The sequence below is a fragment of the Etheostoma cragini genome, chromosome 17, assembly GCF_013103735.1.
Source record: "Etheostoma cragini isolate CJK2018 chromosome 17, CSU_Ecrag_1.0, whole genome shotgun sequence".
Taxonomy (NCBI): domain Eukaryota; kingdom Metazoa; phylum Chordata; class Actinopteri; order Perciformes; family Percidae; genus Etheostoma; species Etheostoma cragini.
This window is the reverse complement of record NC_048423.1, coordinates 6,859,367-6,882,907: the sequence shown is the minus strand read 5'-3', so window position 1 is coordinate 6,882,907 and position 23,541 is coordinate 6,859,367. Positions and strand designations below refer to the sequence as shown.

The 23,541-nt window shown below is 39.1% G+C and overlaps 1 protein-coding gene across 3 annotated transcripts in view; it reads left to right on the top strand.

Moving 5' to 3' along the window:
• Window positions 1-18,603, top strand: part of phactr2 (phosphatase and actin regulator 2) — a 40,037-nt gene extending 21,434 nt beyond the window's left edge. For 2 of the 3 annotated variants that reach the window (XM_034899017.1, XM_034899018.1), the window contains exons 2-13: window positions 4,015-4,200; window positions 5,804-5,878; window positions 6,222-6,362; window positions 7,944-8,189; window positions 9,442-9,973; window positions 10,225-10,400; window positions 10,900-11,056; window positions 11,417-11,472; window positions 13,658-13,719; window positions 14,081-14,218; window positions 14,788-14,864; window positions 16,056-18,603. In XM_034899017.1, the coding sequence (XP_034754908.1) occupies window positions 4,015-4,200; window positions 5,804-5,878; window positions 6,222-6,362; window positions 7,944-8,189; window positions 9,442-9,973; window positions 10,225-10,400; window positions 10,900-11,056; window positions 11,417-11,472; window positions 13,658-13,719; window positions 14,081-14,218; window positions 14,788-14,864; window positions 16,056-16,071 (1,862 nt within the window). In that variant the 3' untranslated portion in view covers window positions 16,072-18,603. The remainder of the gene's footprint in view (window positions 1-4,014; window positions 4,201-5,803; window positions 5,879-6,221; window positions 6,363-7,943; window positions 8,190-9,441; window positions 9,974-10,224; window positions 10,401-10,899; window positions 11,057-11,416; window positions 11,473-13,657; window positions 13,720-14,080; window positions 14,219-14,787; window positions 14,865-16,055) is intronic. The other variant, XM_034899019.1, reaches the window with a different exon arrangement.
• Window positions 18,604-23,541: the final 4,938 nt, after the last annotated feature.

The window sequence follows — 23,541 nt, the reverse complement described above, 5'->3', positions numbered from 1 at the left end:
GGTGAGTGTATTTAGTTCACTATCTTTATCTCTCTCTTCCTATTTTATGTTTTTTATACTCGCATGCAGTGTTTTCTTTCTTTCTTTCTTTCTTTCTTTCTTCACTGCTCTGCAAGTAATGTCTGTCCATTGTCCCTATTTGGTTCCCACTAGAGGTTTAATAGTTGGGCTAATGGTGATAATAATCGCTGTTACTGATTTTCCCATCATTAGCTGGACAATGCAGCTGCTAAAATGCACCTATTGTTGTGATTTGATATCAACACAGGAACAGGAAATGAGTGTGTGTGGATGTATATCTGTGTTTGGGAGAGAGAGAGAATTAAATTGGTGTCAGGGGAGAGTATGTACTGGGCTCTGCACTGTACTTTTCCATGTCTTCACTCTTGGTTTTTGTGCTTTTAATTGTATTGTTGTGTATGTAAATGTTCTTTTGCTACATCCCTCAACAGTCAGGGTCATTCAGTGAGCTAAATCCTGTTGAGAGTAATCATACCTGCACAGCATATTGATTTTACAGCATGCACTTTGTTGAACGGAATATGCTGCAGTAATTGCATTGTATTTCTTTTCATTATTTTAGCCCCACTTTATAATTTTGGCTGATGAGACGCCTGTTTCTTTATAACGTAACCACCAAATGCTTTAAACCTTATCTTTACATTTGATATAATATAGGATGATTTTACTGAAACGATTAATGATCTACCATCTCCAGTAAGCAGCCGTCAGGGCAGAGGCAATTGTTTTTACTCAATTTCAGCTCATGTCCATCAGTAAAGTGTATTAAGCCCCAGATTGCCGAACAACATCTAGTATCGGCATCAACAGCCTGTCGGTGCTGGTGTGAGCCAACCAATCAACACGGTATTGATAGTTTTCAGTTGAGCTGAAGGCTAGGCTACGGATTAGCTCCATGAGATGTATTCAGCTGCTTTCTTTTTATTTGCCTTTTGAACACTGGCTTTGGTGCTGTTGGGCAATGGCTACCTCACTAATAATTAATAAACACTTTAATTGAGTAGAATTGAGAAAACCTTGCACTCTCGCGTTTTCAGCCAACCTTTATTATGTTTCTGTAAGTGGATATTAGGATGGACATGAGCTGAGATCAGTTGGTTTTCTGATATTTGACTGTCCCATCTTTATCCATCAGCAGCAGCTACAGCAAATAAATGATTCAGTCAAATATTGTGCCTGTGTGTTTGTAGAAGAGATGAGGGCAGGTCAGCATTTCAAAGAAATATTAAACATTACAACAACTACATTCACAAAGATAATTACACACACACCACATCCCTCACAGTCTTGTTGTTCTAAAAGGTATAACAATTTAATTTAATTTGAATTAAATGTCTAGTACTTGTTAAAACTGCCAAATTAAATCTTGAACATTAATGTGAACACACACATGAACACAAATACATCAGACATAAGAAGCCAGTTAGTGCAGTATGGTAGGGGCAAGTATGTTTGATATTGATCAGTAGAAATGAAGATGACATCCAACAAATCCCATAGGTGTGTGCAAGAAGAGACGTCCCATTTCTAAATCCTGCAATTGTAGGATGACTATTGCAGTGCTCTTTTAATTCAGTCATTTGAGGGCACCTGTACACTGAAACACAGTTCTGTTTATGCAGAGATTATGAACTGTTAAAGCCTGCTGGGCTCCCTACAGTCATGAGGCTCGGGCGATTTAGCAATGGCTGTTATGTAGCTGGAAAAACAAAAACCTTCCTCTCCTTCAATCTGAGGGATCACACACCACCTCTCTTTCCTCTGTAAGGTTCCGGCACACACACACACACACACACACACACACACACACACACACACACACACACCAGTCGCAGTGTCTGCAGTCTTCCAGAAAGTTCACAGGACTTCTAATCTTTCAACAGGAAGAGGAGGAGTTGTGGAAGGACAGGGATCTAGCACAGGCAGACACACACACGCACAAGCACACACACACACACATACACACACACATACATACAGCAAATACTGCTAAGAGTTAGAAATAGTATTCCTGCAGTATTTAGCTGTTGAAAACGATTAATGCAGCAATGTAAGGCAATATAGTCAATGACAAGTCCTTTTTTTTCTTCTTTTGCTTACCTTAATTCTTTAAAACAAATCATTGAGTGCATACATCTATGAGCATTGAGCAGTTAAACCTAAGAGGGGTCTTCTCAAATTCAGTTTATTCATTTAAGGGGCATACAGAGATAAATATTTCCAGTATTTTGAAAGACAAACGCAAATGCGATGAAAAGCAGGATTTTGTGTTGCCATTTTTTTCTATTGTTTCCTATCTTTATTTGTAATCACATTTTTAAAACATTTTTATATATACAGTGAAGGGAAAAAGTATTAGATCCCTTGCTGATTTTGTACTTTTGCCCACTGACAAAGAATTGATCAGTCTATACTTTTAATGGTAGATTTATTGGAACATTGAGAGACCGAAGTACAAGAAAACCCAGAAAAATGCATGTAAAAAATGTTATAAATTGATTTGCATTTTAATGAGGGAAAATTAGTATTTGACCCCCTCTCAATCAGAAAGATTTCTGGCTCCCAGGTGTCTTTTATACAGCTAACAAGCTGTGGATAGGAGCACACTCTTAAAGGGAGTGCTCCTAATCTCATCTTGTTACCTGTATAAAAGACACCTGTCCACAGAAGTATGGCCAAGACAAAAGAGCTCCCCAAGGATGTCAGGGACAAAATTGTAGATCTACACAAGTCTGGAATGGGCTACAAGACCATTGCTAAGCAGCTTGGTGAGAAGTTGACAACAGTTGGTGTGATTATTTGCAAATTGAAGAAATACAAAAGAACTTTCAATCTCCCTCGGCCTGGGGCTCCATGCAAGATCTCACCTCGTGGAGTTGCAACAATGATGATGAGAACAGTAAGGAATAAGCCCAGGACTACACGGGAGGATCTTGTCAATGATCTCAAGTCAGGTCGGACCATAATCACCAAGAAAACAATTGGTAACACACTACGCCGTGAAGGACTAAAATCCTGCAGCGCCGGCAAGGTCCCGCTGCTCAAGAAAGCACATATACATGCCTTTCTGAAGGTTGCCAAATAACATCTGAAGGATTCAGCGGACAACTGGGTGAAAGTCTCGTGGTCAGATTAGACCAATATGGAGCTCTTCAACATCAATTCAACTCGGCGTGTTTGGAGGAGGAGGAATGCTGCCTATGACCCCAAGAACACCATCCCCACCGTCAAACATGGAGGTGGAAACATTAGGCTTTGGGAGTGTTTTTCGGCTAAGGGGACAGGACAACTTCACCGCATCAAAGGGAGGATGGATTTTTTTGTTGTTATACTGTCTCTTACAAATAAATCTACCATTAAAATTATAGACTGATTATTTCTTCGTCAGTGGGCAAATGTACAAAATCAGCTGGGGATTAAATGCTTTTTCCGTGTGCGTGTGAGAGAGACTATCTACAGTTACAAACAACCACAAAAAATACACTGAGACATCAGAACACGAAAAGAAAATACACAGAGGAAAGCTCGGAGGGAGGGAGACAAAACAACACATGCAGAAACAGACAAAAACCAAATCATACATACATAGACACACACACTATTGTTTCATATCTTGTTAAATATCTTGAATCCTGTAGGTTAAATTAACGCTTGTAGTACATAAAAGAGGCATTGGGACCTGACTAGCAATGTGAAAGATATCCCGATACTAGTGTATCATGAGTTACCCTGTGATTTTTTTCCATATTAAATGGACAGGGATAATAATGAAACCAGTCAGGTATTTACCGTATGAGAGAGTGAAAAGGCTTTTTTTGCTTAATATTAATTTGGACCTAGTGTTTCCGAACACATCCAAGAATACATTACGGTATGTTGTTTATTTATATGATGTGGTGTGTATTATCACCATGTATCACAAGACCTTCACCTGGTGCACCTAGGTAGCTATACTCCATGTTTGTGTTTCATTTTTGCATGTGTGTCTTGCAGTTGATGGGTTGGAGAAATCATCATCACTGGCCAGCTGTGACGTGGTGGTGGACAGCGCCGGCAATACCCAGAATGCCCCTGCATCACGGCAGCCACGAGGCAAGCTGTCATCACTAGGAAAACTGTTCAAACCCTGGAAGTGGAGGAAGAAGAAGACCAGCGACAAGTTCCAGGATCTTTCCAAAGGTGTGCGTTTGTGTGCGTTTGTGTGTGTGTGTGTGTGTGTGTGTGTGTGTGTGCATATGTTTGTGACGTAGGAACAAATGATGGCTCCTCAGTCAACAACATCATGGCTTTCATTTTTGGATTTAGCATGATCAGGATCAGTGTTCCTGGTTTATTTGTAGCTCTCACTGATTTATTCTTGAAGTATTGGCTGGGAAATAAAAATGGACAGAAGTACATCCAAAAAAGCAGACCCTCTTTTTCTTCATGGCTTCCAGTTGTAGCCTTTTCCATTATATATTTATGAAAATGTTTAAACTCTGTTATTTAAATCATGTATTTGGAAGTGAAAACAAACATGGAACTCTAAATTAGTGCTGTCAAATGATTAAAATTAAACGATTAATCGCTTTAATGTCATAGTTCACAATTAATTACACATTTGTATCTATTCTAAATGTCCCTTGGTTTCTTTTTGTCCCATTTTATTTTCCTCATTTTAATGCTCCTATCAACATAGAAAAGTGGTTCAGCTTGTGTTTTTTTTTATTGAAAACAACATTGGCATATAGCCTCCTGTAGTGTTCAGTTTCACACATAACATTCTCACTTAATCTCTCACACAATGTAACACTGTCCATCAATAAAAGGGTGAAAGAAATACTTTACTGTGTGCTTGGCCATCAAGTGGTAATTCAGACTCAACGTGCTGTGATGATAGCTCAGTTCACAACGACAAAACACACAGATTACTTTGGTTTTGTCAATTGAACCATTTGGCAACTTTAAAAAGTAAACTTTCCATCCACTCAAAACGTAACGTCACTACTCCTTGACTGGCTTGCAAGCCCAAAGACGTGTGTGCGCCGTGCTTGTTGTTTTGTTTCCTTTCCGGCTAGATCCGGTGTAGTTGTTGCAATAGCATGTGAGATAAATTACAAAGTTTGCTTGGCCAAAAATAACGTTAATCTTGCAATAATAATAATAATTGTATGCTGTTAAAATGGGTTTGCGTTAACGCTGTTAATAACGCATTAACTGACAGCACTAATCTAAATGTAAAATTGTTCAGTCTTATTTGAATTTATGGAGTGTGCAAAACCAATCTAAGCTTGGTATGTAGAGCTGCATCTAATTATTTATTTCTGACTTTCAAGCAAATGTCAAAAATAGTAAAAGATGCACATTTTATTTCCCAGAGGGTGTCTGTCTAAAACAGAAAGATGTTCAGTTCAATGTCACATACTGTATGCCGAAGAAAAGTTGAAATCAGAAAGTGTTTATCTAAATAGTTGCAGATTATTTGTTTGATCGACTAATTGATTAATTAAGTATAGCTCTAATTGTGTAACTCTGAACATGCTCATTCTGTGTCTCTCTTGTGTACAAGACAGATTGATTCCGTGTGATTCTTTTTTCAAGCGGTTGTATAGAAAAACAGCTACATTGGCTTAGTTTCCTGACTCAGTTCCTCATCTATGACTCAGTATGTGGTGGTGTGCTGTCACGTGCAGTGACAATTTAGCAATAAGAAGAGGATAGTAGCTGTTGAGCAATGTTTTTGTAGAATTCTGTGTCAATTGACTACTGTAGCTAAAAGTAGCTGATTTTGTTAACCTTTCAGTTCTTGAGAGAAAAATCTCCACCAGACAAACAAGGGAGGAGCTCATCAAGAAAGGAGTTCTCATCCCTGACCAAGGTTTGTTTGATCATTCATGTCCATGTTTCTTTTTTTATTTACACTTATCCAAGGTTCAAACTTCAGCTTTATTGTCATTAAACAATGCAAAATTACCCAATGAAATGCAGTTGCAGCTCCCTCCACATTACACACACTGAAAATGCATAAAGAAACCGTTTTTCTTCCTGTTTTTCACTTTCCTTTACACTTTAGGTCCAGCATTGTTAAATGTGATTACATTTGCCTGTTGCCAGTAAATGCACATCTGAAAGGTGTGATCCCTGCTTTTATCTGCTTTCGAGCCACTGAACAAAAGCAGAGGATATCAGTTATGCTGTAATTGTGTTTTTATCTCTTCTAGACGAAACGATCAGCAGTGAAAATCTGAATGGCCATGCCACATCTAGTGTGTCGTCAGAGGAAGTCAAGGTGGACATTGAGTCTCCAGAAGCAGCGCTGGGGGAGCAGGCCACCGGGCCCGTCAACACTGAAGACAAAACGGGTAACTCCTGGATGAGTTACTGTGTCCAACATTAGCTTTTGTCTTTCTGCAATCTGTAATCTCTGGCTTCTTGGTGTCCTTAACTTTTGGATTTTAGTACTAGTTGAGATGTTTTTCTGCGTTCCATTTACCTTGACGTCCAATGACGTCACACCGAGTTGAATGTGTTATTGTTTGAAAGTCGGATTTTCATTGTTTTCATTAGCTCTAGGTTAGCTACTGTTAGCAATACCGGTTGATAAAATTGCATTACGCCGTTTTTTTGTGCATATAAACAGCGTAACATGTCCAGAGATGGAAGTTGAACATGCCTGTGTGAACGACTGTATTAGTGAGACACAAATAAGACAGAAGTGCTTATCACTTACTGCAGCTTCAGCTGTTTATACAGGGGGCAGCCATGTCGGATTATGAACTCGGACTAATGAGACATTGTCCATGTTCCGAGCACGGAAATCAGGGGGCGTGTTTCCGGCTTTGACCTCGGAAAATCCGAGTTCCGAGTATGGAATGGAATGCACTATTAGACCTGGAGTAATTGTTTCTCACTGGCATGTTATGAACGTCAATGAGAAATTACTTTATCCAGGGGTTTGTCTTGTTCTTGAATTTGACAAACTTTCATTTTCCAAATTAGAAGTGGGTAATTGGTACTGTGTGATCACAGGCAAATTTATCCCAAGGATTTGATTAAGCATTCATTATACAATGTGAAAGCCACCACACAGATATGGATATTGCCACAATGTTTGCTGGCATACCTACAGAGAAGGAAAAAAACACGTGAAAAAATCAGAGGATGAGAAAAAAAAGAGTTACAGAGAGGCTGTTTCTCTCCAGTTGTCCCAAAAATGAACATGAAAATATTTTACGCCTCAAGCATAAAGTTTCTAGATTTTTTTCTGGAACATGGAGTTATTCTGTATCCACATTGGTATAAATGTGTCCATGGAATGCATTTGTATCTGCAGCAGTTTTCTGACTGACGTTAAATCCTCTGTGGGATCTCTGGCAGGGTCTAATGTTTTCAAATAGATACTCCCATTATATCAGCCTGTAGAAGACATTCACAGTCTGAACAGAGGAGCAGCCATCTCCTAATGCCTCCCTCTCCCCACAGGAGACAGGCTACTGTTCCTCTGTCTGATGCCGCTTAAGTGTTGTGCTGTTCTCATCTCAACCATGTTAGCATTGAACTCAGAGCCATTTTTTTCTTCATTTGTCAATAATCAGAAAGGCACAGGCAACAAGCACTACAAATACTGTAGCTAAACACACATGCCCTCACAGTGGAAGACTGGGAAGATTGGGTGTTTTTCAATCATATTCCCAGCCTTATACATTATTCATTTGATACATTCCTAAAATAAAGGACTAACAGATCAAACATTACCTCTCATCAAACAATGCCTCTCATTATCAACAGCTCTGTCCAATTCACCTCTTATCTTTCAGCATCTCTTTCTTTGCTCATCTGCATGTCCATTTGTGCATCTGTTTGCACAGAAGTGTGTCTTTTATCTTGCTTTCAATCCCTATTTTAACCTCTAAATACCTTCCTGCTTCCACTTATCTGCTCAGAGAGGTGCGATACTAAATCCCTCGCACGGGCAAAACAGGTGCGACCCCGAGACGTTCAAGCTAAAAAACAGCAAAGTGCCACCCTGCCCGCCTCTTCCAAACCTTTGGGTGGCACTTCAGCCACAACCAAGCACAAAGACGCTGCTTCGGGGAATAAAAAGACTGCTAAAACCACAGGGAAGACAGTCTCATCCACTCAAGCTAAAGCTAACCCGCGGAGCACTAACAACACTAGTCGGGGGATTGGTAAGTTCAGCTAGTTGGGACTGAAGACAGTTTGCCTGCGTGCCTCTCTGCATGGAAAATATGCTTGTATTTTTGAATGTTTGAAGGGTGTGAAGATTCACTATAAAGCTGTCTACACCTATAAACAACAGCATTATGTACGATCTCTCATGTAATGAGGCAATAGTCAAGTCAGGCTTCTGTCAAGTGGATACTAAATAGTATTCCCCTGACTGTGCTTCTTGAGAGTGTCCTGTCCTGATTAGAAGAGATTTAGTTTCTGATGAGTGTTTCTGGGAAAGCAGAAGTAAAATGGATTTGTAAACGCCCAGTTGTGTGTGTGTGTGTGTGTGTGTGTGTGTGTGTGTGTGTGTGTGTGTGTGTGTGTGTGTGTGTGTGTGTGTGTGTGTGTGTGTGTGTGTGTGTGTGTGTGTGTGTGTGTGTGTGTGTGTGTGTGTGTGTGTGTGTGTGTGTGTGTGTGTGTGTGTGTGTGTGTGCGTGTGCAAGTGCGGCATGAGCTCCGACAAGCTCTTGTGGTTTTGATTGATAGCATAATCATCACCCTTCATCCAGTGTTTGTGTGTGTCCTCCTTTAGCTTACAGCATGTTGGAACTAAGCAGCGCAGAGACCACAGCCAGAATATTGCATGTGATGATCATGGAGTCTTTCCTGACGAGCTCTGTGCATATTTGTTGTTGTTGTTGATGTTTTTGTTGTTGTTATTGGGGAAGTGGGCCAAAAGTTGTTTCTTTAGTGTGTACACAAAGACACTCTACAGACCTTTTTATAGTACTTTTTTTTTGTTGAAGAAACTTGTATTTTATATATTTTTTGTTTCATAATTAGATTTAGATGTGGTCCTTACTCTTCAATTATACTTTAAACATCATGCTGTCTGCCCATGACTAGTTTGCTGCAGTTTATCTACTGTGTCTCATGTTCCACCACCGGAGCTAGTCCTTCAGGCTGCTGTCAATCACACACACAGAGACCCACCCTTCAGACAGCTGAGATAAAAAGGAGCATTTCTGATATTTCCCCAAACACCTTTTTTCTACCTTTTTAATAAAAAAAAATATATAAACCGTGTATATATTTTGATTGCAAAGAAAATTTCCTTAAAGTGACCTGAGCTGGACTTTACTGCAGACAGTTGAGAGTTTTTGTTAATGTAACCTGCATGCCTTCTGTGGGAGGAAACATGAGTACCTGGTGAAAAGAAAAATTAAAATGTTTCCCTAACCTCTTTCTCCTGCTCCTGCTTCTCCTCAGCCAAATCCTCCCATCCAAAGAAGACAGGAGTCACAACAAAAACCACTCCCACCTCCATCCCTCATTCTCGTGCATCTAAGGACTCTGCAGCACAAACGGAGGGGACCGATGCAAGGAGAAACCGGAAATCAAACACTCCCATCTCTTCCTCCTTACCCCAAAAGGCCCCTACAGAGACTCCATGCCGGCCTGGGGATTTAAAATCCTCGTCCCTTTCCTCAGACACCAAGCCAGCCTCATTTAAAGCCTCAGGCAATGAGACGGATGGAACTCAGGCTGCTTCTCAACCTGCTGTAGAGTCCAAATCTGATCCCAATGCCTCTACTGCGAGTGAGGACCCCCAAAAGGGCATGGTTCCTGATCCCGCTGTCCAGCCTCCCCATATCAACACTGCTACAGAAGACACTTCCTTCACAGAGGGAGGGACAGACAGCAGCTCACATGGGGAGAAATGGGGGACAACGGGAGGGGAGGGAGGTGAACAAGAAAAGAAGAAAGGAGAAACCAAGCCTGCTGTGGAGAACAGCTGCAGGTAAAAATGTAGTAAGGACACAAGAGTTGATTAAACATTCCTTATTTTTATCTACCCTGCATGTTTTTTTTTTTAACTTTTAGAGTGAATTACATACATACACAGTATTCTCACTTTAGTCACACAAGTGCTGAAATGATGATTGACACTAAATCTCTCATTTTAATTCATCGTATGTAATAACACAGATCTCAGGATTTGTCCTATTTCAACAAATATTCACACTGTCTTTATTTATTTTTTTTCTGCAGGTCTGCAGAAGGCCACACTGAAAGGCCACAGGGCCTCAGTGTAAACACGGAGCAGGTCATGGTGACAGTGATCCCTGATAGGCCGAGAGACAGCCAAACAAGTGACTCTGACTCTGACGGACCAATCCTGTACCGCGATGAGGAGGAAGACGAGGAGGAAGACGAGTACACAACAAGTATGGCATTTGTTTTGTAACACATTGCACAATAATGGAGATCTATAGAAAAATGCCAATGTCACCTGCAGAACTCATACTGACATTTTACAGAAGCTCCTTGTACATGGCATTTAACGAGCAGCTCTAAGTTTTTGTTTACATTTGACATGGGGATGCATGCTCTTTTCACTTTCAAACAATTTGTGCCTTCCAACAAGTCATAGTCATGTGCACCTGCAGTTTGTGGTATAAATCGGGCCGACCAGTGTTCTTAAGTATCATTTAGTATGTAGGATGTAGTATGCATTGAAACATTAGTAACCGGCCATAGTGACTTTGAGGAGGTCATTCTCGTAAATGCTAAGCATGCTGGCTCTGACATTTTTAACTATAGTCTAATCTGGATTGCACGTAAACATGCTGCCATTACTGTGGTTGCATCTTAATTGTCCATTGAGGTTGTTTCAAATCCCAAAGAACCCTGTGACTAGTTCTCCCTTTTGGGTCTCTCTTCCAGGCGCTCTGGCCATTAAGATCCGCAGACGAGACACCCTAAACATCAAACTGGGGAACCGACCCAGCAAGAGAGAGCTAGAAGAGAAAAACATTCTGCCGCGGAGCTCTGAGACGGAGAGAAATGAGCTTCGCCAGAAAATAGGCTCCAAACTAGTCAGGTACACACTCACAATCACACACGCTCAGCATGCTGTGAAAATGTAGCTGGGTGTGAATTTTCATGTTAGATTTGTCGGAGCTGTGGGGTCATAACAGAGACTGTTAATTCTGTTTTGATGTAGTTGTGGGCGGTGTACTGGGACAAATGATGCTGGTAAAAATCTGTGTTGAAGTATAGTTTGACCTTTTCTACCAGATAATGCAGAAAGGCTGGTGGCAAACAGCCTTCGGATTAACGAGAAGAAAAGGGTGTAAAAGAGAGTTTTTTTTAATTGTTTTTCTAAAGGCAGTGTGATGTTTAAATCAAATGTTATCTGCTCTTTGTAGAAAAGTATGTGAAAACTGTTTTCCCTTTTCAGGCGCCTGAGCCAAAGACCCACCACAGAGGAGCTGGAGCAGAGAAACATCCTCAGGCGTAAGTTTCTGACATATACGTAGTGTACTATTAAACTGAGGGATGATAGGATACACGTTTATGGTTATTGTGATGTTTAGAAACTTGAATAGTAATATCACAAAAAGTAAATACGGTTGCAAGGAAATATGTGTGCACTTGCTGCTTCTTAAATATTTTAAACACATTTTCATTCACACCTAACACATTTTAAGTGATAAGCATGCTGACAGTGTTGCACAACTTCATCTGATACACACAGTAGTAGGAGTAATGGGAATGTGTTTACATGCCAGTGAAAAATTTAGCAACACAGGAAGAGACAATGAGCACTGATGCAATATGCAGCCTTGGTCTTATCTCTCAGGCTTGAATTTAGCGAATGATTTCCAAAGATAGAATTTGCTTAAAAATTGCATTTGTTATAGTGCATTTCCTGCAGTACAACACCATGATTGTACATTTTTAGAAGGACTGTTTGGGGGGGTGGTACAGTTGATAAAACTAGGAACATGGTTCATATTGGCTTTAGTAAAAGTGACTCATAAAATGTTCTTGCCATTTCTGATTTCATTTTCTGTCAAGCTGTACATTTTTATTCTTCACACAAAGAGAAGGTGTACGTAGGTAAGATAAGATAAGCCTTAATTGTCTCCTATAGGAGAAATTTGTCTTGGGCAGTCGAGAGAAACAATTAATGCAAAAAAAAAAAGATGTGTCTGTCTGACATAAAGTTCCACATATGAGCAAGAAATGAGAGATTCCAGGTGATTGTGGTGTTCCAGTAGCCTGACAAGCCTGACCCACATCAAGATGTTGGGTCTGGGAACTCCCCATTAGCAGGGCTCAATCCGAGGGGCGAGATAAATGGTTGTCTTTCAAATTCCCTCTGCACGCAATAGGATAGCGTTATAACAAACCAGAGCAACACTAGTTGCTTAACTCCCAACTTTTCCAGAGTCACGGCCAAAGCCGATTCAAAAGACAGCTGTTCGCTAGCAGCAGCTATCTTCCTTTTTTCAATTAACAGGAAATTTACGCAGAACCGTCTCTGCCGTCCTTATGTTAAGTCCGCCTACCGACTCTAGACACAATGTGATTGGCCTTATCAGAATTTGGTTTTTCCAGCTCACAAGCCAAAGGACAGTTGCAAGACTAACCTTAGCAGCAAAGTACATCTAAATATCTAGACTAGTGTTCCAGCTTTGACAGCAAAAGATTGCCCCGATAGAACCTTTTTTGTCTCAATAATATAATAGCTGAGACAGATATGTCTTCTTAAATTATGAGTTACAGTCAATTAGAAGCTGTACCTTATGTCTCCTACACTAATATAGTGTGCTCAATCACACGGATGCCTGTATTACTTTACAGACTGCCTCAAAATTATGTTTATAGACATTTATAGTTTTTTTTGTCCTTCTTTCTTTTGTTTACAGTACACCACATACACAATAAAAGTTAGTTCAGGTCAGTTAGTTGGGCTTTATTGTGCACAATACACACACTACCGACTAGCCCCGATAAATGTTAAATAGTCAATGACATTTTGTGTGTAATGCTCCCTGGCAGGGATTAAATAATTCTGCTGGAGGGTTTACTGGCTTGCCTTTGAATTTTAGAGACCTAAAAGAAGCCTTTAAACCTTATGTATTTTAATTTTAAAGTAGTTTTGCTCCTGGCCTTACTGAACCAGTTCAAACTGTTTTTTTTCCTACTAAAGACTGAGTAAATATGCTTTATGTTTATGCTTAGTGGAAAGTAAATAGAAAATAGCAGCCCACAATCACCGGTGTGTATTCAGTGCAAACTACAACACAGAAAATTCCAATATAGAAATACTTTAATGCATAGTTGGACACAACACAAGTTGTTACATAACGCGACTGTATATGATGACTACAAAATAACTTTAAGTTATGTGAACATTGTTTCTGATCATGTTCTTCACACTTGACGTGCGTGTGTGCGTGCGTGCGTGCGTGCGTGCGTGCATGCGCGCGCAATCAGTGTAGCATGGCCCCAGAAGAGAGAATGCATTACAGATGTAACTCTTCCCCTTTAGCTGTTACTTCACAGCCATGGACACATTTTAATGTCATAAAGTGTGTCCAACATCATATCTTGCTGTAATTGTTATAATTAGAAGCAGAAGCTTGTTGCAGACAGTAGGTGTGAAATGACTCTCATGGTTCTCTGCATGCAGAAAAGAATGAAACAGAAGAGCAAGAAGCTAAGCAAGAGATTAAAAGGAGACTCTCAAGAAAGGTACTGTAAACACCAACCACACACACACACACACAGAAAAACAAAGTGACACTGTGAGTCTATATTTAGCTGCTAATATGTTCTGCTCCACCTTATAAATCACATGAGGAGACAGAAAATATGTTTTGTGTGGAGAGATCAGCCCATCTAGTGGACACAGATGGAAAAGCAACTTGTCCTTCAGTGGAGAAGTTGGCTGCTTTCTGTCTTTCTAGCTCTTGTGATTATAGATAAGATTTGCTTCCCAGAAACCTTTTATATAATCGATATAGGGTACAATAATAAATTAAGCATATAGACTTGTACAGTATGTAATACTTTAATATAACTAGTGTGTGTGTGTGTGTGTGTGTGTGTGTAGCTGAGTGTGAGGCCTACAGTGGCAGAGCTTGTCGCTCGCAGGATCCTGCGTTTTAACGAGTATGTGGAGGTAACGGACGCCAAGGATTATGACCGGCGAGCAGACAAACCCTGGACACGGCTAACTCCCGCGGACAAGGTGCTACACTTAATATGCTGCATTGTGAAATCTTGATGATTTTGTTTTATTGTTTGATAGGTTGACTACTTTTTCTTCTTTTACTATGTTGTCAACTTAACAACCTGTCATTAGTCAGTTATGCATACTCGTATAAATTTGTAACTTTCAGCTTTATATCGTTGTTAAAGGACGTCAAAGCAGACTGCATTGACAAAAGTACAAGGACACCTGAACATTACATCTATATATGATTGTAAAACAAATGCATGTAACTAAAAACGTAGGCATTCATGTGAGGCTATAACGGCCTTTGTGAAAGCTTTCCACAAAGTGTTGGCTGCAGGGATCTACTCCCATTAAGCCACAAGAGCATCCAAAAGGTATGGTGGTCGAGACGGTTCAACACAGATACAAAAGCCACAACACAAACACAACAGCTACAACACAGACACAAAAGCTAGTGGAGTTGATGTTAGGTTCCTGTGCAGCATAGTTATGTTATTCCACTCAAAACCCCTGGGAGAACAGGTGCCTTGTCCTGATAGGTGCATTTTTATCATTGTGTGTGTGTGTGTTCTGCCCCTCAGGCTGCTATCCGTAAGGAGCTGAATGAGTTTAAGAGCCGAGAGATGGAGGTTCATGAAGACAGCAAACAGTTCACCAGGTACTCGATGACCTTCACCCCATAGCCAATTCTGATGATAACTCAAGCTTGTAATTTATCACCGTACATCCTGCTGTTTATTAGCTCGCAATGATCAATATTGATATTACTGTAACCCCCCAAAGCCATTTTAACTGACATTACACACATGGGTCGATTCTAGTTCAATAGCCTGGGGCATTGATTGCCAATAAAGTCAAGGTTCTCTCTCTTATAAGTTATGACATCTGTTGGTCATGGTTTTATATTGTATCGCTGTACAGAACACAAAGAGATTAAGTCTACCAGTAACAAACTACCTTTTAATTAAATACATTTCCAAAAGTAGAACTTTTTCAATATTTGTTACTTCCAGTTAGTAGTTGACAAGCTGCATTAGAGGCACACAAGTATGTCTTATTAGCACACTTTGCTTAAATCGAGCACATTTTATTTTAAAACTTACAACCCTAAACATCTTTATGAACTATACTTTTAACCTGATTTTGGCATAGTATATATTTTACTGTACAATATATATTTTGGATTTGCACTTTATTGTTAATGTCCTCTAGACTTTTATAGTTATAGCACTCTTGCACCTTGTATTGAAACTGCTGCACATTAAGTTTCCTTTGGATAAATAAAGTTTCATCTTGTGTTTTGTATTCCATTAAAAACAAACAAAACCAGTAGCGCCCTTAGCTTTTGCTGCAGCGTTTAAATACATCATATGAACATTGTTACACCAAAGGATTATCATTTTCTGAAGCAATTAGCTGCAGCTCAAAGACTATAAAGTCATTTTTGAAGGACTGGTGTTTGAAGAGTGTTTTTGTTCCTGGTGAAGATCCATATCGGATCAAAACAGAACAGTAGATAATTGAATGTATTACTGGATCATGAACAGCGTGCATATTCTAATTATGCCATGAATATCTCGTGCTTGATTAAGAACCTTCTTGTTTTAGAGATGTCACTTAAAAAACAGGTGGAAGGAATGAGAACCAACACATCATTTGTTAAAACTAATTTGATTGTAACCCATGTTACCCTAAACTATGCTATGCACGTACAGTATATGTTTGTCTCAGCAGTGAGCAACAGTCACCAACAAAAAGAGCTAAACAATGCCATTTATATTGATTAATTCTATAATATTGTGTGCGTGTTGTATTTTCCTAAACTAAGCCTGTGTGTTTCTATTTTTAGATTCCATCGGCCCTAAGCGTTCTCGCTGTCAGCTGGACGTCAGCACGACAAGCTCTCCGGTCCACAGCTCCCAGCAGTCTCCCAGTACTCCAGATCCTCAGTACACAGATCAGTCAACTTTGCTTTGGGATCCTCTTGCGCCTGATGATATGTATATCTGTCTAAAGTGACAGCTACAAGTGTGTCTTAAGGCCTTGGCCATCCGTGAAACCTTTGCACATATCTATAGTCGGAACAGCGGTGTGTATAGCACTCTGATTAGATTATTTATTGAGGATGGCCAGAACCTGCTGTTTTTTTAATGTGTTTTGTTTGTTTGTATTTGTTTTACTTCAGGTCTTGTCATGAGGTTCCAGGGAGGAAAAACTTGCTAAATCCCCTTTTTAGTAGTGAATGTGGCTCAGCTGTATTAAAGTGTTAGCGCACATGTCAAGGTATGCCTTGTCACAAACTGCCAAATGGCCATATGTGGGCATCCTCCTAGAACAGGAAATGGGAGTAATTGGATGGTTGTGTGCTGATGTCAGTGCCTGTGTCATAGATCAGAGGGGAGGAGAGGCAGATTGTTCTGCTCCGATGTGCCTCTCTGAGTTAAATCTGAAATACTGCAGTTCATTTGTAGACTTATTTAAAGTAAATTGCCCCTAGATGGCATTATATCATAAGAGTTATAGACTGTGAGGATGAAGCTGTATATGTAGATGAAAAATTATCTGCAAGTGTTATATTTATAACTGCTGAAGCTGCAGGATCGGTGGACACCTGAGGCTTTAATAGTGAAGTGCAATGAAAATCCCTCTGCCATCACAGCCATTTGTAATCCGCACTCCTCCTGAGGATACACAATGATCATGTACTATTATATATCTTGTGTTGAGTTATTACCTGCAAACCTCTCTTCACAAAGTGCTGGATTTAGCTGTTACTTCACTTTTTATGTTAGGCTTTTGGCTGGAGCTCTTTGTCAGAGAGACTTGGTGCCAAAGAAAAAGCAGGACTTTGATTGTTTGCTGGTATTCTTATTTGAAAGTTTGAATTTTGGCAAACTTCCTATGGTGGATTTATGAATAGAGAACAAGCACTGAGAGTGTCACCGCTAAAGCAATCTAAAGGCCTCTCGAGGAAGTCGAGAAGTACTTCATTTTCCATTTCGTTGAACATCCTTTTCCAATTGAATCTGTCAGCCTGTGACCTTGCTCACAAGTGATCCTTTTACACCTTGCCCTAACATGCACCTTGAATCCATAACATGTCAGCACAGTTTTATACACTCTTTTGTTCCAGAGAAATTAAAGGAATTGATAAATGTTAAGGGAAATAAACTAAAACAATTAGACAATCTACAAAAACTTAATCTAAACTATTTTCATAATTCATTTTTATTTTCATATAATTTTAGCAAAAAATGTCCAAAACATTCCTGAACAGGTGGGAATTTAATGCAGTTTTTATCATATTCCACATTAAATTGAATATTATTGTGATTCGGACCAGATCGCAACTGCAACAAGCAGTTTTAATATGCTAACTCTGGGAAGTTATAATGGAAATCTTCCGTTATTTCCGTCATTTTTTTTAAATGAAACGATTAATCAATTAATAGAGATAATAGTCATTAGATCAATCAACAGTCAAAATAATTGTTTGTTGCAGGGCAAAAATGCACTTGTTAACTTTCTTGTTGAGTGTTAGCTGAGAAGATCGACACCACCATTGGGTCATTAGCTTAGCTTAGCATAAACAGTGGGAGCAGTGGGTAATCGCTAGCCTGCCTCTTCACATTTCGGCTTTTGTACATATTAAAAAGACAATATGTTTCTTAAGAGGTGCTGTAGACTTCTTATTCTTTAAACAGAGCCACCTAGCTGTTTCCCCCTGTTTCTTTTCTTTATGCTAAGCTAAGCTTATCACCTGCTGGTTACAGCACAATATAGCAAAATATATAGCGCAGACATTAGAGTGATATCAATCTTCTCTAACTTACAGCAAAAATGTGAGTATTTCACAAAATGTCAAACTTTTCCTTTAATATCACATGTAAGGCAAAACTAAAACTATGATACGTGTCTACTAAAGCTACTCCAATGCTCTTATATTTTGTGCACTCCTTGAAGATGTTTGGACTTTCATAAGTCCGACTTGATTTTTCTTGGGAGGAGAATACAGTAAATACAAATAGGTAATGCAGTTGGTTGTACAACAACTTAACTACACTCAAGAAGATTAGCCTTTTTTTAAATTTGCAGATATACAGAAATGTAAGTGGTTGGCCATTCATCTTTGGTGTATTTATAGATGCTATGCTTCAATGTGCTCCAAGTACTCAAGATGTGTGTTAATGCAATGCTTTCCATTTTGCATTTATGCAAAATGTAAAAGGGGTCAATTAATAATGATGTGTTTCTTCATGAATGCCAGAATGTTTTGCTGAGCTGTCAGAAAAATTAAGCTCAGAAATGTCGCAGGTGAAATGCAGGACAGAGAAGACCTGAACTGATAACTTTCTCTCCAAAATAATTTTCGGACTAATATAGAAAACAGGCATAGATGTTCACATAAGCTCTAAACAAAAACGTTTTTATTTTCCTCCCAGCATATTTGGACTGTAAAGGAAACGTTGACTGAAAAGTGATTGACAGATTGAGCTGGCTGATGTCTTAAGGTGTGTGTGTGTTCTCACAGTAGCCCTCCAACATTGACAACACTCGTCATGCTTGCTTCTGAATGTGCGGAGGTCGTAACATTGGTTGTAACATGAAATGATGTACACCGATGGAAAAACAACCAACAGTATTCATTCATGACAATGTCTTTGTGGTTATATGTATTGATCATTTTGTACATAATGTATATCGAGCATGTGCATATTGCAATCACTTTTATTACCAATATGATACAATAGAAATTTGATGTCAAGGTTTTAAGCTCTGATTTTACTTAGTTTAGTCTTGTTGTTGTTTTTATAATCTCCAAACATTAATAATGAAATGAACAGTCCAGTACATGTAACAGTGCTGTTTCTAGGCAGCATATTGCGCACAGTATGTTGAATAACTGTCACATCTTTTCCAAATCTACCTGTTTCCTAAACACAACCATGGACAAGCTCCTTTACAGATAGTGGTAAATATCTCACTGCTTATTTCTTCTACTGTTCCACCTTCACTTTAACTTAAGTTAGCAGGGGAAATGCAGTAGGTATTTCCTGGATGAAGACTCAGTTTAAAAGCAATTTACAACCTAATCCTTTCTGGAATTCATTTTTGATTTATTTCTTCAGATGACCATAGGTCACTAGAAAAAAAAAACAGATGTGACTTGAAATTTAAATGTTTAAACATTGGTTTAGGCACAGTATGTAATCCAGTTCACATAAAAATATCGGATCAGTTGCACATAGTGTGAAATTAGCTTCTAAGAAGGTAAACAGACTGCAGTAAATACTGTAATAAAAATGTTAGCACAAATTAGAAGTCTTGGTGGAACAGCTTTAATTCTGTCATGGTTGAGTAAACATGAATGTGCTGCTTGAATCTCTGTAGAAAAGAAAAGTTAATCTCTGAAGCATAACTGGTAGCACTTATTTTAACCCAGCCTATTTAGCATTTATAAGCAGTTTATAGTCAATGAGTAAATGGTTATATAGGTGTAAGAAGATTTGAAGACCTTTTAAAGTGGATATAAACAATATTTTTATGTCAACATTTCAAGTGACAATGTGAAAAGGGTCGTTCATGATGATCCACCAGATATTTATCACCCAAATCTGCAGCTCCCCTCGGCTTTACCAAGACTTACCGTGAGTTTCAGCCAGGCAGCCACTCCAAAAAGGAACTAGTCTTCATAAACCCCAAAACCGCCTCTTTGCCCACTTCTGGATTAGCCGACGTCAAGCACTGCATTTTGGCTCTTCAGAAACCTATGGATGATGTCAGAGTCTATTCCATATTTCATGCAGTCTTTGGTTTCAGTTCATTGTTAGCTGTCCGGTTCACAACTTTACTGTTTTGGTTCACTTTCACCTCTCTCATAGCGTCATTGTCAAACGCAGCATGCAGCTGTTTTCAGCTGTTAAAAACCTACCGGACACTACCTGCTCAGCACAAAACATCAGACACACAAAGTAACTAGCTGGTAAACAAAGCAGAGAAGATACAGAGATTTCCTTCAGGAGTTGGTAGAGACCAAACAGAGATTAAATGGTGTGAATTTTGGATTTACACTTGCCTTTTGGGCTGAAACATGACTTCAAATGAATAATATTGTTGCTCCGTAGCTGATGAATGTGTAAAACAGCAACTGTTTACCACATCAGTTTAAAAGTTGATAGTGTTACAATAGTGTGTTCACAACTTGTTTCCGCTGCTAACAAGTCATTGCAAGCGTTTAATAATGTAATTGTTAACAACTTAAAACTCCGTATCCTTAAGCATCCACGACAGCTAAATAAACATGAATATTTTGGAAATTATTATAACATTAACATCCGTAATCATATATAATGATCTCTAAAGTTTTGGACGCATACTTATAAATGGTTTTAAACCTGTCTGTTAATAACTTCTACATGTGTATGAATCGTTGTTTAATGTTTTGTTAAACTAAGGATTAGTTGTTATACTACGCTATCAATCATTTATTCATTAGCTGTTTACACACCTATTATGGATGCTTAATCAGAAAACGTATAATTGGTGACAAATTACACTTAAAAATGTGTCAATTTGCTTACAACTACATTGTAGTGTTACAAACATGTATTTAGTGTTTATAAAATGCTTATACATGCTATATATAAATGCTGAATAGAAGATTGGATGGATTGAGAAGTTACTTTTTCTTTTTTTGCAACACTGATGCATAAATCCATATTTTAGTCCAGAATTAATTTTTAATTTGTTTATTATTCCCCAGTGGGGACATTACAATTTACACTCTGCGTAATCGCCACCAGTAATCACACATAAGCCTGAAATAAGAGAATACATGCTCTAATGGAGAGATGTCAGAGTGAGTGGGCTGCCAGCTGAATCAGCGCCGTGAGCAGTTAGGGGGTACGGTGCCTTGCTCAAGAGTACCTGGTAGTGCCCAGGAGGTGAAGTGGCAACTCTCCAGACACCAATCCACACTCTGTACTATTTGGTCCATATGGGGACTTGCACCGGTGACCCTCCGGTTCCCAACCCAACTCCCTACGGGCTACTGCCACCCCCATTAATAGTGTGGAAGAGCCTCGACAGTTTAGTCAGTATTAATCACAAGGGGCAAGTCCTGTAAAAACTAATGGCTTCAGTCTGTTTCATCTCATCCTGTATGGAACTAAATAAACCTTCTGAGACCTGAATGTTGTAACTCACCCCACATTTCTCTGTACCGCTGAAAACTTATGTGAAAGTAAAGTTTAAAAGATGTCCTGCCGTAACATTTCAAAAAGTATTGTTGATGGGTTTCATTCACAGATACATGCTTTTCCCATCACCTGCTGTTCATTTGCAGTACTGGAGGCTTCCACCAGTTCATTAAAATGTTTACATTTGAGGGTGTCTACTGTTGTGATGATGCTTGAGGCTTCCACAAAAAAAATCAATTCACAGAGCCATAATCAGCTGTTGTTGACCTAAAGCCTTTAATCTTTTTTTTTTTCTCAATGATGTAAAATATACAGTAAGTTTTGGGATTTGCTGGGGATTTAGTGTCGGTCAGTCCTAATATAAACCCTACAAGGTTAAATGCATTGACAATTTTGGAAATGCATTGTTGTCATATATCCCAAAAACAGCTGTTGTTACGTCCAAACAATGTGTATATTGTTTTGTACATAAAGAACCATGGAAAAATGACTGGTTTTGTCAGTTTTCTTTTCTTGTTTCTATAAGATCAGCATATATCTGAAGTAGATAAGTAGACTTCAGCATAATACACAGTCTAGAAAACATTGTGAGTAACATGGATGTAGACAGAAGAGCCAGATGAGATGACCAACAAGCAAGTAAGGAAAAGAGTTTTCCTTCTATATTCCTTCCTTCCTATATCATTGTAATTTGCTGGCTTCACTCCTCAGACCTGGTTTTTAGGAGGAATATTTCAGTCTCCTTGTCCTTGAGACATAAAATGAAAAGACAGTCTCGGTATGGTTGTATTTTTAAACACATAACGTAATTTCTTCCGGAAGACTTACAGAAAAAAATAAAAAAATAAAGTGCCAGTTTGTTATTCCACTGATGTCGTAAGGATGGCTAAGAGGGATATTTACAGCCTAGACACTTAAAGGAGTAGCAATTAGTGACAATTAAGCCTTTCAAGGTTATTAAATTTTTTTATTTTTAAATTGAAAAAATAATCTTTACCAGCTTTTTTCATCCCCTTCATGGGCCCTGAATTTGAATGATTGTTGAGGATGACAGTGTAATTGCTCTTGAGAAATCTGCAGTGAACAGTGCTGGTGCTTTTGCCTCTTGCTGAGTTACTGCTTGGGTTCTGAAAGGACAAACGGTGTTGCTAAAAGGGAGATGAGACAATGTAATTTTTTTAGCCATGCATTGCTATTAGCACCTTCAGCCTTCAATTTGCATACACTATGTGACAAACAGCACTGAGAGTTGAATGGCTTTACTCTGCTGTGTCATTCAAACTACATTTTGCCAAATAGCTTTCCAATGAATACTCCAGTTAAGTGCCAGCTCTGTGAATGCTGTTTGATTGCACTGTTTTGATCTCATACTTGCTTGCGTGTAGAATTCATCACCTCAGAGTGCATTGCATCTAGATGTATGTTGTACGCATTTTACATTTGAGCAAGGGTGTATTTTGGTTCATAGGAATACCAGCCCTATCCATCATCCCCAGCCCAAGTACGAGCCTGCCAGCTTTTAAAGAGGATGTGATCGTAGTGGAGTTTGTTCTGAAGAAGAGGACAAGAAATTTAAAGAGATTGAAGTAGGGACGAGACGATTCGGAAAGAGATTGCGGAGACAGAGATGGTAGGAAATGAGAGACGTTGTGAATCACCAGTGGGGCTTCAACATTAAAGACCTTCTCTTATAACCTTCAGTTTTTGGAATTGATTTTACAGAACAGATGTGCTACAGCTTGACCCCAGTGACAGAAAACGGGTGATTCAAGTCTTGGATTTGCTTGTGATGTACGCCCACTTGTCGACTACTCTGACAGTGCTGATAATCTGTTATATAGAGCAAAGAAGGACAGCAAGTTAATTGTAGCAGTTGGCACTTATGTCAGAAAGATGTTCTGCTGGCCCACAGTGGTCATAAACCTCTTGCTCTCTCTCTCTCTCTCTCTCTCTCTCTTTCTCTCTGTCTCACACACACACTTCTCTCACACCTTACCACACTCAGCAATTAAATCCTCTATGTTAAACCTTACTCTAAAATTCACCTCAGTTATATTTTTCCCTACCTGAATTTTAAATCTAAACCTTAAATCCAAGCTCAGCTCTTTTTTTAAAGTGTAAACAATCGATATTCTC